The 12,650-nt window shown below is 40.9% G+C and overlaps 1 protein-coding gene across 2 annotated transcripts in view; it reads right to left on the bottom strand.

Annotated features, from left to right (window-relative positions):
* Positions 1-1,685: 1,685 nt before the first annotated feature.
* cacna2d3a (calcium channel, voltage-dependent, alpha 2/delta subunit 3a) overlaps positions 1,686-12,650 on the bottom strand; it is a 102,271-nt gene continuing 91,306 nt past the window's right edge. Inside the window, exons 30-36 of one of the 2 annotated variants that reach the window (XM_034145315.1) lie at positions 12,249-12,324; positions 12,090-12,142; positions 11,086-11,141; positions 8,516-8,630; positions 5,036-5,148; positions 3,858-3,940; positions 1,686-3,704 (exon numbers count right to left, since the gene is read on the bottom strand). In XM_034145315.1, coding sequence (XP_034001206.1) covers positions 3,612-3,704; positions 3,858-3,940; positions 5,036-5,148; positions 8,516-8,630; positions 11,086-11,141; positions 12,090-12,142; positions 12,249-12,324 — 589 coding nt within the window. In that variant the 3' untranslated portion in view covers positions 1,686-3,611. Of the gene's footprint in view, positions 3,705-3,857; positions 3,941-5,035; positions 5,149-8,515; positions 8,631-11,085; positions 11,142-12,089; positions 12,143-12,248; positions 12,325-12,650 lie in introns of those variants that run through there. The other variant, XM_034145316.1, reaches the window with a different exon arrangement.

Here is a 12,650-nt window from a genome sequence, read left to right on the forward strand (position 1 = left end):
CTCAGCTTGTTTGTACAAACACAGAACGGAATGCTTAATATATGCCTATGATTTGTTCTGGTTTTGTTATTCAGAATTTAGCTGAAGAGAGTGGGCTGACTTTCTGAAAGAAAATTGATGAACAACAGGCTGGTGAATTATGTGTACCATTCCTACCAAATATATACTGTATGCTAATCCTGATCAGAGCACAAAAACAAGGAGATATAGTTTCTCTGTTTCTATAACTCAATGTTTCTTTCTGTCTGAATAATGCACACTGGACACACGCACGCACACTCACACACACAGAGTATTAGTACAGCTGGCTGTCAGGTCCTCAAGCTCAGCAAGAGGTCCATAAGTACTGAAGGCTTTTCTTCCTGTCACAGCATGGGGTACACAACTTACTCTGTGTATGAGTGTGTGTGTTAAGAGTGTATGTTTTCAGCTGGCACCTCTCAACCTTGGCAGCAGTGTGTCTCCTGGCGTGCTCAGGAACAAATTTGTCTTTGGGGTTTGGTTCAGTTTTCCTCTCTGATGTGTGTGTGTGAGTGTGTGTGGGTATGTGCATGTGCGGGTGAGGTAGTCCAGAGGTCTGGTCATTATCACCACTGCAGCTATTGAGCTTGAAGCAAGAGAAGAAAGAAAAAAAAGGTAGAGGGGTGCGGTGAAGGAGGTAAATAAGGACAGGGCCAAGGACAAGATGCCTCTGGGTCAATGGATGAAAACAATCGTTGATCCTAATGGATGACAGTGACACAAATACAACAAATATTCTACTGGCCAAAGCGAGCACATTTCTCAAAGTAAACAAATACCAAATGCTAAGAATTCTTATTTTCTTTTCCACTTTCATTGTTCTTATAACATTACATATTAACTACTGTAAGCCTATCTCCTAAGCAAACCAAAGGATACATGCACAATGAGTTGCAAAAACAGAAATCGTTCTATTCACCATGTGGAATGCCGAAAGAGTTGTGTGTGTTTTCGGAGCTTGTCTTAGCTGTGGCGTGTTGTGGTCACCGGGCCTGTGTGTGGTCCTGGTGTGGTTCAGCAGCTCAGAATAATTTCCATTTAAACATATCTGTGGCCCTCAATGCAAACCACCAATGTTATCCACTCCATTGGAGGTAACACCAAAGGCTTTGCCCCCTGTGTGACCCCTCCTGCGTGTGTATGTTGTGTTCGCATGTGTCCGTGTTAATGCCCGTGGGTGTTCGCACAACGTTGTAAATATGTGTGTGATTCACTTTCATCTGTCTTCCGGCATATTAGCAAAAGAGATTTCTCATGTAGTCAAGATAATGGTGAGTAAACAGGGTTAGAGTGGTGTGAGTGCTGATGGATGGGAGTGTTTTGAACAGCAGGGCCCCTTCAATGCATTGTGTCCCAGTGATGAGTGTCCCCCCCCCCTCTCAGGGGTTCCTTCCCACCACAAACAGCAGTGCTTATCGGATCATTGAGAAGGAATGTGGATGCTTTCTCATGAGATACCTCCAGAGATGTTTCTCACTCACTACTGTCTTTGAGTGTGTCTCTTTGATGGACAGGGGTTATAGGTGGGACCTGGCCCGCCACGTGAAGATTTGTGTGCCGAGACAAACCTGTTTATTCAGGTTTCCAAAAAAAACAAGATATTACTTTTCTGTTGTTTATCCATCTTACTTCCTTTTATTATTCTTTTCAAAGTGAATACCTGTTTGACATTGTTCAGCATTGTGCAGCACTATATTTAGAAAAAAAAGGGTCTTGTGAAATCTGCATGGGTTATGTTTCCCCAACCAGTGGGTGGGGAAAACAGCTTACACAAAACAGAGATGAGCATTTATCAGTCACAGGATACTGAGGTGGCAACAGGGCTGCCATTGTGGCAACTCCCCAGAGAGCAAATGGCTTTTCCCACATCTGCCTTTTGTACACACATTGAATGCAACCTCCCCATAACTCATCTGGCAAACAGGAAGGAATCACAGACCGGATTTGATTTGTGACCCAAAACAGCTCCAATCCCAGATTATGCAGTGATAAATGACCCACCGGCAAATCAGGGAGTCTTTGCACCACAGAAAGAGGAAGAACAGGATCAACTGGAAATAATTAGAGTCACATAGTTCTACTCAAGGGACTAGATCAGTGAAACAGTAGGGAACATATTACACTACTTAGTTGGTGAGAATTAGATCGCCATTGTAGGAGGAAGTGGTACAGTAGTTAGTGTAACTGACTAGTTGAGAGGTGGACATCAAGCTTGTGATGGCTAAAGGGACCTTGGTGTTGACATGAAGACCAAAGTAGAGCAGCTTCCTGATGGCACTGGGTCTCTGAGAACCGCTGTCGGTTTGTACTCCTCTGTAGGCACACAAACACGTAAGAGTTGGCCTGGCATGGCGCATGAATGCTATGCTTCAAAGTACAGTATGTGTATGTTTGTGAGAAGATGTCTAAGGATGTCTGTGTCCATTTCTTAAATAAATACAGATGTATGTTGTGGTTGGCCTTCGATTCCAGTGTCATGGTTTTTATTGTGTCTCTTTGTGTGGGGGATAGGCCTCTGGGACAGAGGCTTATATCAATGACAGAAGAGCGAAACACCAGATGCAGTCATACAAATACATGTATGTGCGCACACACACACACAACTGCTCATGGGGAGACTAAAAAGCAGAAAAACACTTCCCCACAGCCAAGTACTTTGAGCAGATACTGAATTAATCAGTCGAATCTGTCTACAACAATAGAACCGTTTATAGACCAGGGACCAATGCTTCATATTAACTATATTGAAGGTCTGCTTCGCAAAGAGCCTTTCAACACAACTGTTAACAACATACATTTTAAACATCATTTTATTTCAAAAGTACACAAACAGGACCAATGTCATTCAGTAAGGCAAAGCTCAAATATTAACAACCACTCACGTCAGAGGACTCAAAATCTCATAGTCACAGTTTATGGGTACCACTTGCAAATAATAAATAAAACTCTTTTTTTCTTCATATATAGACTAGAACTTTTTTTTTTTGTCATCATGAAAAAAGAGCATTAGACAAACATTTCATTACAACCCCAGCCACATATAATCTTCTTCATCTTCCGTATTATTCTTTTTTTTTTTTTCATCACTATTGTCCATGAAAAGTCAGAGTGGGCCGGGGGGAGGTGCACCTGTCTTTCTCCTCATGGGTGTTACGTGGCTCTAATGCCCAGTTCCAAGCCCAGCTACAGACCCTCAGCAGCTACCCAAAATAACTGAACATAGTGGTGTGAGTGAGAGTGGGTTTTATTGGAACACTTGTGCAGTTTTAAGCTATTATGTGCATTCTTAGCATTATTACTTTGTTCAAAACTTTGTATCTCTGCCCAGATCCTTTTCGTGCAGCTCATGTGATTTTGCTAAAGCACCGTAATTATCACTACTTAGCAGCTTTAATAGCTATCCATTTTCAATCCTTCCAAATAGGTGGCACTGTACCTCAGGGCTATAGGGCTTTGTAGTGGGTGAGTTGGAAAAGGGCATAGTTTGATTAGGGGCAGGAGTGTTTCTGTGGCATCGTTGCGATTCTTTTGCATGCCGAGCCAAGCCGATCCAAATCAAGTTCTGGATGGAGAGGCATGGCCAGCACTGGTCACCTAGGGAACAGCGCCAGGAGGACGCAGAGCAGTGTTGCCGCGAGCGACGGGGTGAGCCCCACAGCTCCTCCACACTCCATTGAGTTCTCCTAGAAAAAGAGAGAGAGGGGGGGGGCAAGATACAGAAAGATATGGGATATTTTAATAAAACATGAAAGTGGAATTAGCAGGGGATATATTATGAAAGAAAGTAGTATAATAGTGAGCGATCTGTGTGTACAGTGTGTTCAAGGAGTGAATACCTCTGGGTGAAAAGGGTGACAGGTATCAGGGCGCCTCCTGTCCTTTTGCATCTTCAACCGCTCGCACTTGAGAGATTCATTATGTGCAGCTAAAGTTAAGGCAATAACAGACAATGTGTACCCTCGGCAGGGTGTTTTCCTGCTGGAGCGTATGTCTTGTTTATAATGGAAAGAAAAGCATGTTTGTGAGAGCACCGTGGATAGAGGTTTTTATGGAGGCAGTGTTACTTTTTGAACATAGCCGAGTGCAAAATGTGAAGAAATAAAACCGACTGAGCAATGTTTGATGAATTTTCTTTTGTCGCATAGCAACACAATAGCAGGCTTTATGCTAAAGTAAGCACTCCACAACAAAATAAACAGTGGTGGACATGTATAAACAGCTTGAGTGTACTGCATAACATTTCAGAGGGATGAACATTGCAGGGGAATCCAGCGTAAGTATTTGGTGACGATCTAAGTTCCTTTAGTCTGACTCTACTCTGAGCTGTGTCTGCTATTGATCAGCATCCCACCGCAGCGTGGGCTGTTGTGTAACTCAGTCCAAACACAGACCCAGCACTGTGAAACAGACTTCTAGGAGAGTGATGTCTCGCAGCCTTCAGATGCTGACCCTCATAACACTCTCATCTCTTTCATCCACCAAAAGGGTAAAGGGCAAACAAACTTCCCAAATCTTCCCCACAAATTAAAATGCTCTATGCTATTAACATCCTGCTGACTTCGATGGACATACACTGGCTATAGCTTTAGTATTGTGACACAGGAAGTTATGAGGTGGAAGAGAATAGAGTTTCTATTAAAAATAACATAGACAGGTTAGACTGTTCTTTTTCTCAGCGTCCAGGTGGTAAAGGGAAATTGGAGAGACAGGTCAGCAGTAAAACACATTAAGCTGTCCACTAGAATCATATCTTTCTTGATCTTCTGTGAATTGCAAAAAAGCACCATGTATTTGACATATGAGCTGAGACAGTTACTACTAGCTTTGTGGATTTTAATCAAGTTTCTTTCAAGATTGTCAAATTTGATTCGAGCTGTTGCTTTTCTCATCTTTACACCCCTGTCAAATATAACTCCAAATCATCTTGGTGCCACTTCCTCTATCTCAGGAAACCAATGTTCTCACTTTTACTCAATCACCCCCAGCTCTCTAGTTGTTTGCCAGTAAAGGATATACATGATTTCGATGGGGTCCATGGTGATTGGCTCGTACATGCTGCAGTCACACTTGTTGTCCACCACCACCATGAAGAGATTGCTGCTGGGGATCTGCTGGATCACAAAGGACCTGCCAATCACAGCAAAGACAGCCAGAAACAAAACAACGATGAGAAAGGAAAAGACGGAGAGCAAAGGGGGGATTGAGCGTTGGATTGGCAAGGAGACAAGGCGCCAGGGTATGATGTGCATTTCTTGTGTCGGAGGATTTGTGTTATGAGTGTTCACATTTCACCCCCCACCCCCCGGCGAAGGGAAGATGCACCACTGGATGCATGTCAAGAAGAAAACGTGTCTCCAGGCCAACTGTCAATAAACATACAGAAACATCGACAGACTCACACCAAACAGACACACACACATAAAGTACACACACATGCTTCTCTAACTAACTCTATCGCCTCCACTTCCTCATTACTTTCCTTCTCCTTTGTCTTTGTTATATCCTATCCAACCAATGAAGTGTTGCCGAATATAAAACACTCCAAAGGGAGACAAATGGGAAACACACTTTTTGGGGCTTATAGCTTCTCATGGTTGTATTTCGCCTCGGACTCCTGCCCAGTGATTTATGACCTTGGATAAGCTTTATGAAGAAGAAGAGTCGTAAAGATGATCTCTTCTTTCTGTCTCCCTTTCGTTCTTTATCTCTCTGCTTCTCTCCCTCCCTCTCTTCTTTCGCAGCTGGGTGATTTATCGAGTTCACTATGATCTATTTTCAGACACGTATGAGAACATGCATGTGTGACTGATTGGACACACACAAATGCTGAAAGACACGCATTCACTTTCTCAATACTTGTCAAGACAGAAGTAAGACAGTCGATCAAAACAGATAGAGAAATATCTCCATCCATACTCATTCAATACCATGACCAATTTCATTTGACCACAAAGAGAGCCTGAGTAGTGCCAATCCACCACACTCTAATTCAGTCATCCCGCCGTGACCAACCAAACCAATCCAGCAAGTAGGCCAAACCAGTTCCAATCACGGTGAATTAGGATCTGCTGATTTGTAATCATCTCTGCTCACCCCTGCTCAGCCTGATAGAAAGCAGGGCAAGTGTTTTTAGAGTAAAGACTTAAACACATCCTGAACGCACAGCTGCTGGCCTTGAACATACCCAGTGCTGGGAAAGGGATCTCTACGCTGCATATAAAGGCACACACTTGGACACAAAACAATGATGTGTATAATGTGCACAGATACACACACACAGAGAGACAGACATTCATGCATATTCTCTCTCACAAACACACAGATGGTAAAGATTGTGTCTTCTTGACATGGACTCCTAGTGTTTTGGCTCTTAGAGATTTTGGCCAGCAGAGGAATGAACGACAAAGACATCCAAGAAAAGTGAGCTTGAGTGAGAGAGACCCATAGAAAAGAGATAAAGTCATCAGAGAGAAAGAAATCAAGAGTTAGAGACATGTCATAAAGCGGATGTACTGTAGGAAATATAAAGACTCTCACAAAGCTGTGGTGACAGAACAATGTCTTCTTCTCAACGTTTTGACAAGACATATCACACAATCTGTAACTGAAGCTGATTAAGACACCTGCACTGCGTATCAACCCCTTTTGATCATGAAAGAAATGTTTTAATCTTTCCATTGTCAGCTGTACTGAAGCTCATTTTAGAGGTTAGGGCTTAGATGATAGCATTTCACAGAACATTATGCTTTACACATGCTTTTGATACAGATAAGGGGCACCGTTTTTCTGCCTTTCATGGTCAAATCATGATCAGTTTTGGCTAAATGTAATATTTTTGTGCATCTTGTGCAAAATGTTCTCATTTTTCCCAGTGATGTATTTTGCGAATCATTTAACCAAAACCATACTATAAATTTACAGTATGGTTTTCAGAGACCTCAGTCAACACAGTTGGGCGTTTTTTACCAGTAAGTACTGCATGTAATTCGACAATTACTTTTGAAAATGCTCCACTTAAATATCAACTAAAAGATTGGAGAGTTCTCAGACCACTGCTGTCCTTTTATTTGAATTTATCTCATGTATTTCAGGGTGAAATGAAACCATTATCAGAGTATTCTCTACACAGTATGCTTTTCTTTTTGACTGTCAAAGTCGATGCAACAAAGTACGTTTATGCAAACCTTTTTTAGGGCCATCATTTCCTTTGACATGTGTCGAGCCTTCCTTGACAATTTTACATTTTGAACAACACATTTGTGTTGAACTATACACAAGGAGAGATATGTAATACTTGCAGATTGCTGTTTTTAAGAGACAGTACAGAGAAAATGGCTTCATTAATGTAGGTGAAATCGTCCTTTAGGGATGTTTTATCATTGGCAAGATTTTTTTGATTCTTATGATCCGTCACTCTGTCTCAACCATCAAGAAGTAATAGACATACCGACATCACATGCACACATGCACAAACACAAGTGAAAATACAGTAAAGTGAGGTTTAACAGGCAAGGGCTTAGGGTATATTTCCTAGAGTATAAAGCACACACACGTGTCCCAATGAAAATATAAGAGAAAGGCCTCAGTTAGCCTGTAAAGTGAAACAGATGTTTATCACCAATATCCTCTATTACTAATATGAGCTATAAAATCCCTTAAAACCGAAATAAAAACTTTTTTTGACTTTGTCATAATTTAAAAAATATGTATTTTAAGGTGACATGTTGCTCACAGCACACAGCTGGCCAGCTAATCCCAGTTGAGGTGTCATCATTGGACATTTTTTCTGATTCCCGCTTCTGTCATGAGTATTTGGGTGGGTGAAAGTGTGTGTGTGAGAGGGTGCTGTGTGTGTACCCTGAATGTGTGTGTTTAGTGGTCTGACTGCATCCCCAACCACATTTGAGTCCTAGCACCCAGGGCAGTGGTTACCCTGCTGACCTAGCACACACACAGCCCGACACACCCCTGCACCCACATGCACGCACACATGCACACACAGAGCCTCCCTGGCAGTTCCACAGCTGGGAGCAATGAAGGGCCCATTGGAAGGATCCAGAGAACACCCCACAATTGCCTGACAGAAAAGCCCAAATTGTTAATGGGGACCACACTCATTTTCCCATTTTTAAAGGAAGCCTTTTTTTCCACCTCTCTCCCTCATCTCTAAATGCCTCGTATTTCAAACTGCCGGAGGAGAGAGTGAGTGTCTGTGTGCGTGTCTCTGATGGATCACCCTGGATAAAAGTGTTTTCAGCAGACAACAAATGATTTAAATGTGTTTCTCATTATCAGGGATCAAGGACATAACATATTTTGCCAAGATGAGAGTTAACTGGATAATTCTTTTTTCATTGCTGGCTTGTTTTATGGAGCACAGTGACACAATCATGTCATTGGTGTATAAAGGAAATTACAGATATGTACAATTATATTGTTTGTTTCTGTGTTGTCTATGTGTGTTTACATATGTCTGTTTGTTTGTGTCTCATACTTGATGCAGCCGCCACAGTCAACGTTCCCCGTGTTCTCTTTGATGGTTCTCTCGGAGATGAAGGCCGGGTACTCTGTGTCACATGGTACCTGCATGCTCCGGCCTATCCTCTGAGCTGCAGGATGGGAGAGAGAGAGAGAGAGAGAGAGGAAAAAGAAAGGGAGTGAGAAAAACCGGGAACATCTTTTTCAAAGTCAAATACATATTTTAAATAGGTATGCATATAGATTGTAGGCAAACTGTTAAACACACCACATCCTTGTAAATATACAAGTTTGAAAGAAAGCAGCACTTCTGAACCACAGCTGCCTCTCGTCCTGCTGGAGATATTTCCAGTGTGAATCTAGGCCAGCCATGTACGCAATATTACTTGAACTCTCCTGCCACCCAGAGGTTTCAAACAAGGCTACAGGATGGAAAGGAGAAAAGGAGGCAAAGTGGTACATTTTTCTATTTGGGTCAATATTTTTAAAGCAGGCTTAATAAAGCAGGCGCTAATATTATCCAAATTAGCATATTCAATCTAGACATTTAAAGACGTGTGGTTTTATTTTTTAAGTTCAGTTCTTCCAGGGTGGAACATTTTTTCCACCCATTTCTAAAGATGGTGGATTATGTGTGTGACTTGAATAGAGTGGTTTAATTACTGGATGTCAGCAGTGCAGCGTGTGTGTGCAGTTGTATATATGTACATGTTAGAAGCGCAAACTACATGAATAAATGCCTCGGATTAGTTCAGCTTGAGAGGCTGTGTCTATTGGGTTACGGGCTGCTAAATTGGGGTGTTCCAGCTGTGTGTCACAGGCCTGCGTCTATATTATAAAAAGATATAGAAAGTGCTGCTAAGACCTGAGGCTAGCCAGCTGTGAAATTGTCTCGACTGCTTGGCGAACAGCGATGCCCAGCTTCACTTCATCCGGGATAAGGGTGTGCAAGGAAAGCATTTTATAGACTTTCATTTTGTGGTTCTTTCTCTTTCTCTCTACCCTCTCTCACTTTTACATATGAAATATTTTGATATTAGTTTTGGCGAGAATTAATATTTTATGATGCTGCTTAGGGAGGCTTTAATTCCAGAGAGGCGTACCGTATTCAACACACCATAAAGCAAAAGGCATCATAGCGTTCATAGCTTGGCAGTAATGATATGAGAATGTGTGTGTGTTTGCGGGAGAAAGTGAGACAGAAAGGAAAGACATAAAACCAGAGAAGAGAGAGCGATTGAGAGACTGAGTGAGAAAAGAAAGAAATAAAACGTGTGTTTTCTTCAGTTACAAAGCGGATATTGCTTCTCAACACTAGCAATATGACATATATCCTCATAAAGTCATAATGGTAACCCCTCTGGACAAACAAACCAATACAAATAAGTGTAGAGACAGACAGACATACGCGCCGTCTCCCATACTGAGGTCACTTGAGGCAATCATGTGTTCTGCCATTTTTACTTTTAGGTTTGGATTGCGTCTCTTTATTCTGTTTTTCCAGTGGTCACACAGACCGAGAGAAAATAGAGGGGAGATGGCGTAGATGCAGACTGGAGGTTGGTGCTGAGGACACTAGTTGTTTTTATGTCCGCAATGAACTTAAGTCCATTTGACCTCAAGAATTAAAATGAAACACTGACGGTGTACACGTCATTTTTATTTTGTCTTTTGATTATTTATTTTAGAAATATGAATAAAGCTTTGAAAAAACAGTAATGGGTTTATAGGTGGGTGTGAAAAGGAAAAATGACTCAGTTTCCTTTTTTTTTAGAGAAAGGAAAGTTAACTGCAAAAACTATTATTAACAAATTCCTTTTTGGAAACCAAAATATGAGATGATATTTATGTATTGGTGCACATGGATATGTTGAGATATAAAAAATATATATGTATGTATGCATGAAAAGTGTTCATTTTCAATGTGTTGTTTAGTTTTTTTTAAAGAAGAATATATGTGCTTTTTTATCTTTCTGGCATTTATTTTACCTTTTAGTTTCTGTTCTGTTTCTGAATTGTTTAAGTACAATTCGAGACCAGGCATAAACAAATATATATTATATATATATATATACACAGAAGCTTTTGACATGTTATAAAAGCTTTTGCAGCAAATTAGAAATTTGAATACACCAAAAATGTAAAGAACCATATTTGTAAAATGTATCAAATAAATGCAAATCCGTGTAAATCATTACAATTAACAATCAAACATTCGTAGAGCTGTGTACAAAGGACAAAATTGTACAGTCAGAACAATAATCCTGATTCTTTCTCAAGCTTTATCAGATTATTATTATTATTGTTATTATTATTATCATAACATAATTATTTATGACCAAACGGTCATAAATAATTATGTTATGATAACAGTTTAGCCCATGTTCAACTTCTGATCAACCCTTACAGCGCTGTTTGCATGCCTTATCTATTAGGGATGAAAAATAAAGAATCTTTTCTGTTTATAAATATTGTTATATATCCAATATGAGCTGCATACTTTCCTAGGAGTTTGTGTACAGTATGTGTGAGTTTGCTTCAGACGCAGACGGAGAACAAGGAGATCACCAAAGAGTGCGTTCTTACCTTTAGCTGTGAGGTCAGAGTGCCACCAGCTGTACAAGTTAAACTCCACCAGGAATCTAAAGGAGGAGACGACATTGATCATAACAAATACATTCCATAAAAATGCTTATATCACAAATACTGTAACACTGTCCAAGGCATTCTTAACATTTTTACATAGGTGATTTAAGTTTCCCAAAAACTACAGTTGGGTACAATCATTTATTTTCACAAAAGATGATCAATTAATATTTAAAAGCAACTGTGACATTAAAATAAATATTTATCTTAAGGCCAGATATCCTATTTGCGGTACCGCACTTGATCTAGATTTGAGGCGAGCTCGGCCGATACTAGAAGGTGGAGTTAACACTGCAGAACAGTGCAACTCAAATGCAACTCAAATGCAACTCATGATAAACTGCAAAAACCCAACATTTTAAGGTGGCGGAAGTATTGTCAGTAACACAAAATAAATGTCTCACTTGCCCCAGTTTCAAAAAAGTGGCAGGACGCAAAACCACACGGTGATCCACTGAGAACAGATGTTCTTTGAGTGGTTTTAAGTTCACTTTCTCATATGTGGTTATTTATATTTGTATTTGATAAAGTGAAACAAACACATCAATTTGAAACGAAACACATAAATCAAAAGATCAATAATATTGCAAACATTTTCTGCACTGTGACCAGCTGTCAAATTAGCACTGACAACTCATTCCTCCCATGATGCACTGTGGCGACAACAGACCACCCAGGAAGACTCGGCAACCAAAACAAGGCATCACAGGCATACCCCGGCTACAGGAAACATCAGGTAGCCATTACTGCTCCTGATCTCTGATGATCAGGTCGATGTGCATGTGGAGACACTGGTAAACAAACATTCAGTTTCTACATAGCCACATACACACACTGAACATACACACACTGACAGGAGAGGCCACCATAAGAGTCCTCAAAACGCACATCTATGCAGCGAGCGTATGCAGGCAAAAGACACTTCACACACAACGAAGTCTTACATGACAAGCTCAGTTAGGATCCACTTTACAGCTGAGAAGAAAGCAAAGTACGGCTAAAGAAAGAAAAGAAAAAGGAAATATGGATCAGACATAAAAAATACATATTATGCTGTGCCCACGTTATGGAGCGCACAGGTTGGAAAACAATGCAGTACTCACATCTAACAGTGTGTGTCCACTGTCACTGCTCCCTGAGAAAGCCCAACATAGAGCCTGGTAGTCATACAGAGTCACCCTGAGTAAAGATAGAAAACAGAGGACAGGGAGTGAAACAGAGGCATCACAAATACAGATAAAGTAGGTTAAAACTGATAAAACCATTTTTTAGGAATATATAGCCCATATAAGGTGATTGAAGTGTTGATTCACACATTATCTCTGCTTTTACATGCCTGCAGGGCCTTTTGGAGTGCTGTGTGGGAGCAGGAAGCAAAGATCCCACCTCTGCTATTACTGCCGCTTTACCTACGGATAATATATTGGATGGATGTAGCAAGAATGGGGAAAGGAAAGCAACTGAAAGCCGAGAGCTTCCCGAGAGGTTTCTCAAAGTGATGTAGG

Source organism: Trematomus bernacchii, unplaced genomic scaffold (assembly GCF_902827165.1).
Source record: "Trematomus bernacchii unplaced genomic scaffold, fTreBer1.1, whole genome shotgun sequence".
Taxonomy (NCBI): Eukaryota; Metazoa; Chordata; class Actinopteri; order Perciformes; family Nototheniidae; genus Trematomus; species Trematomus bernacchii.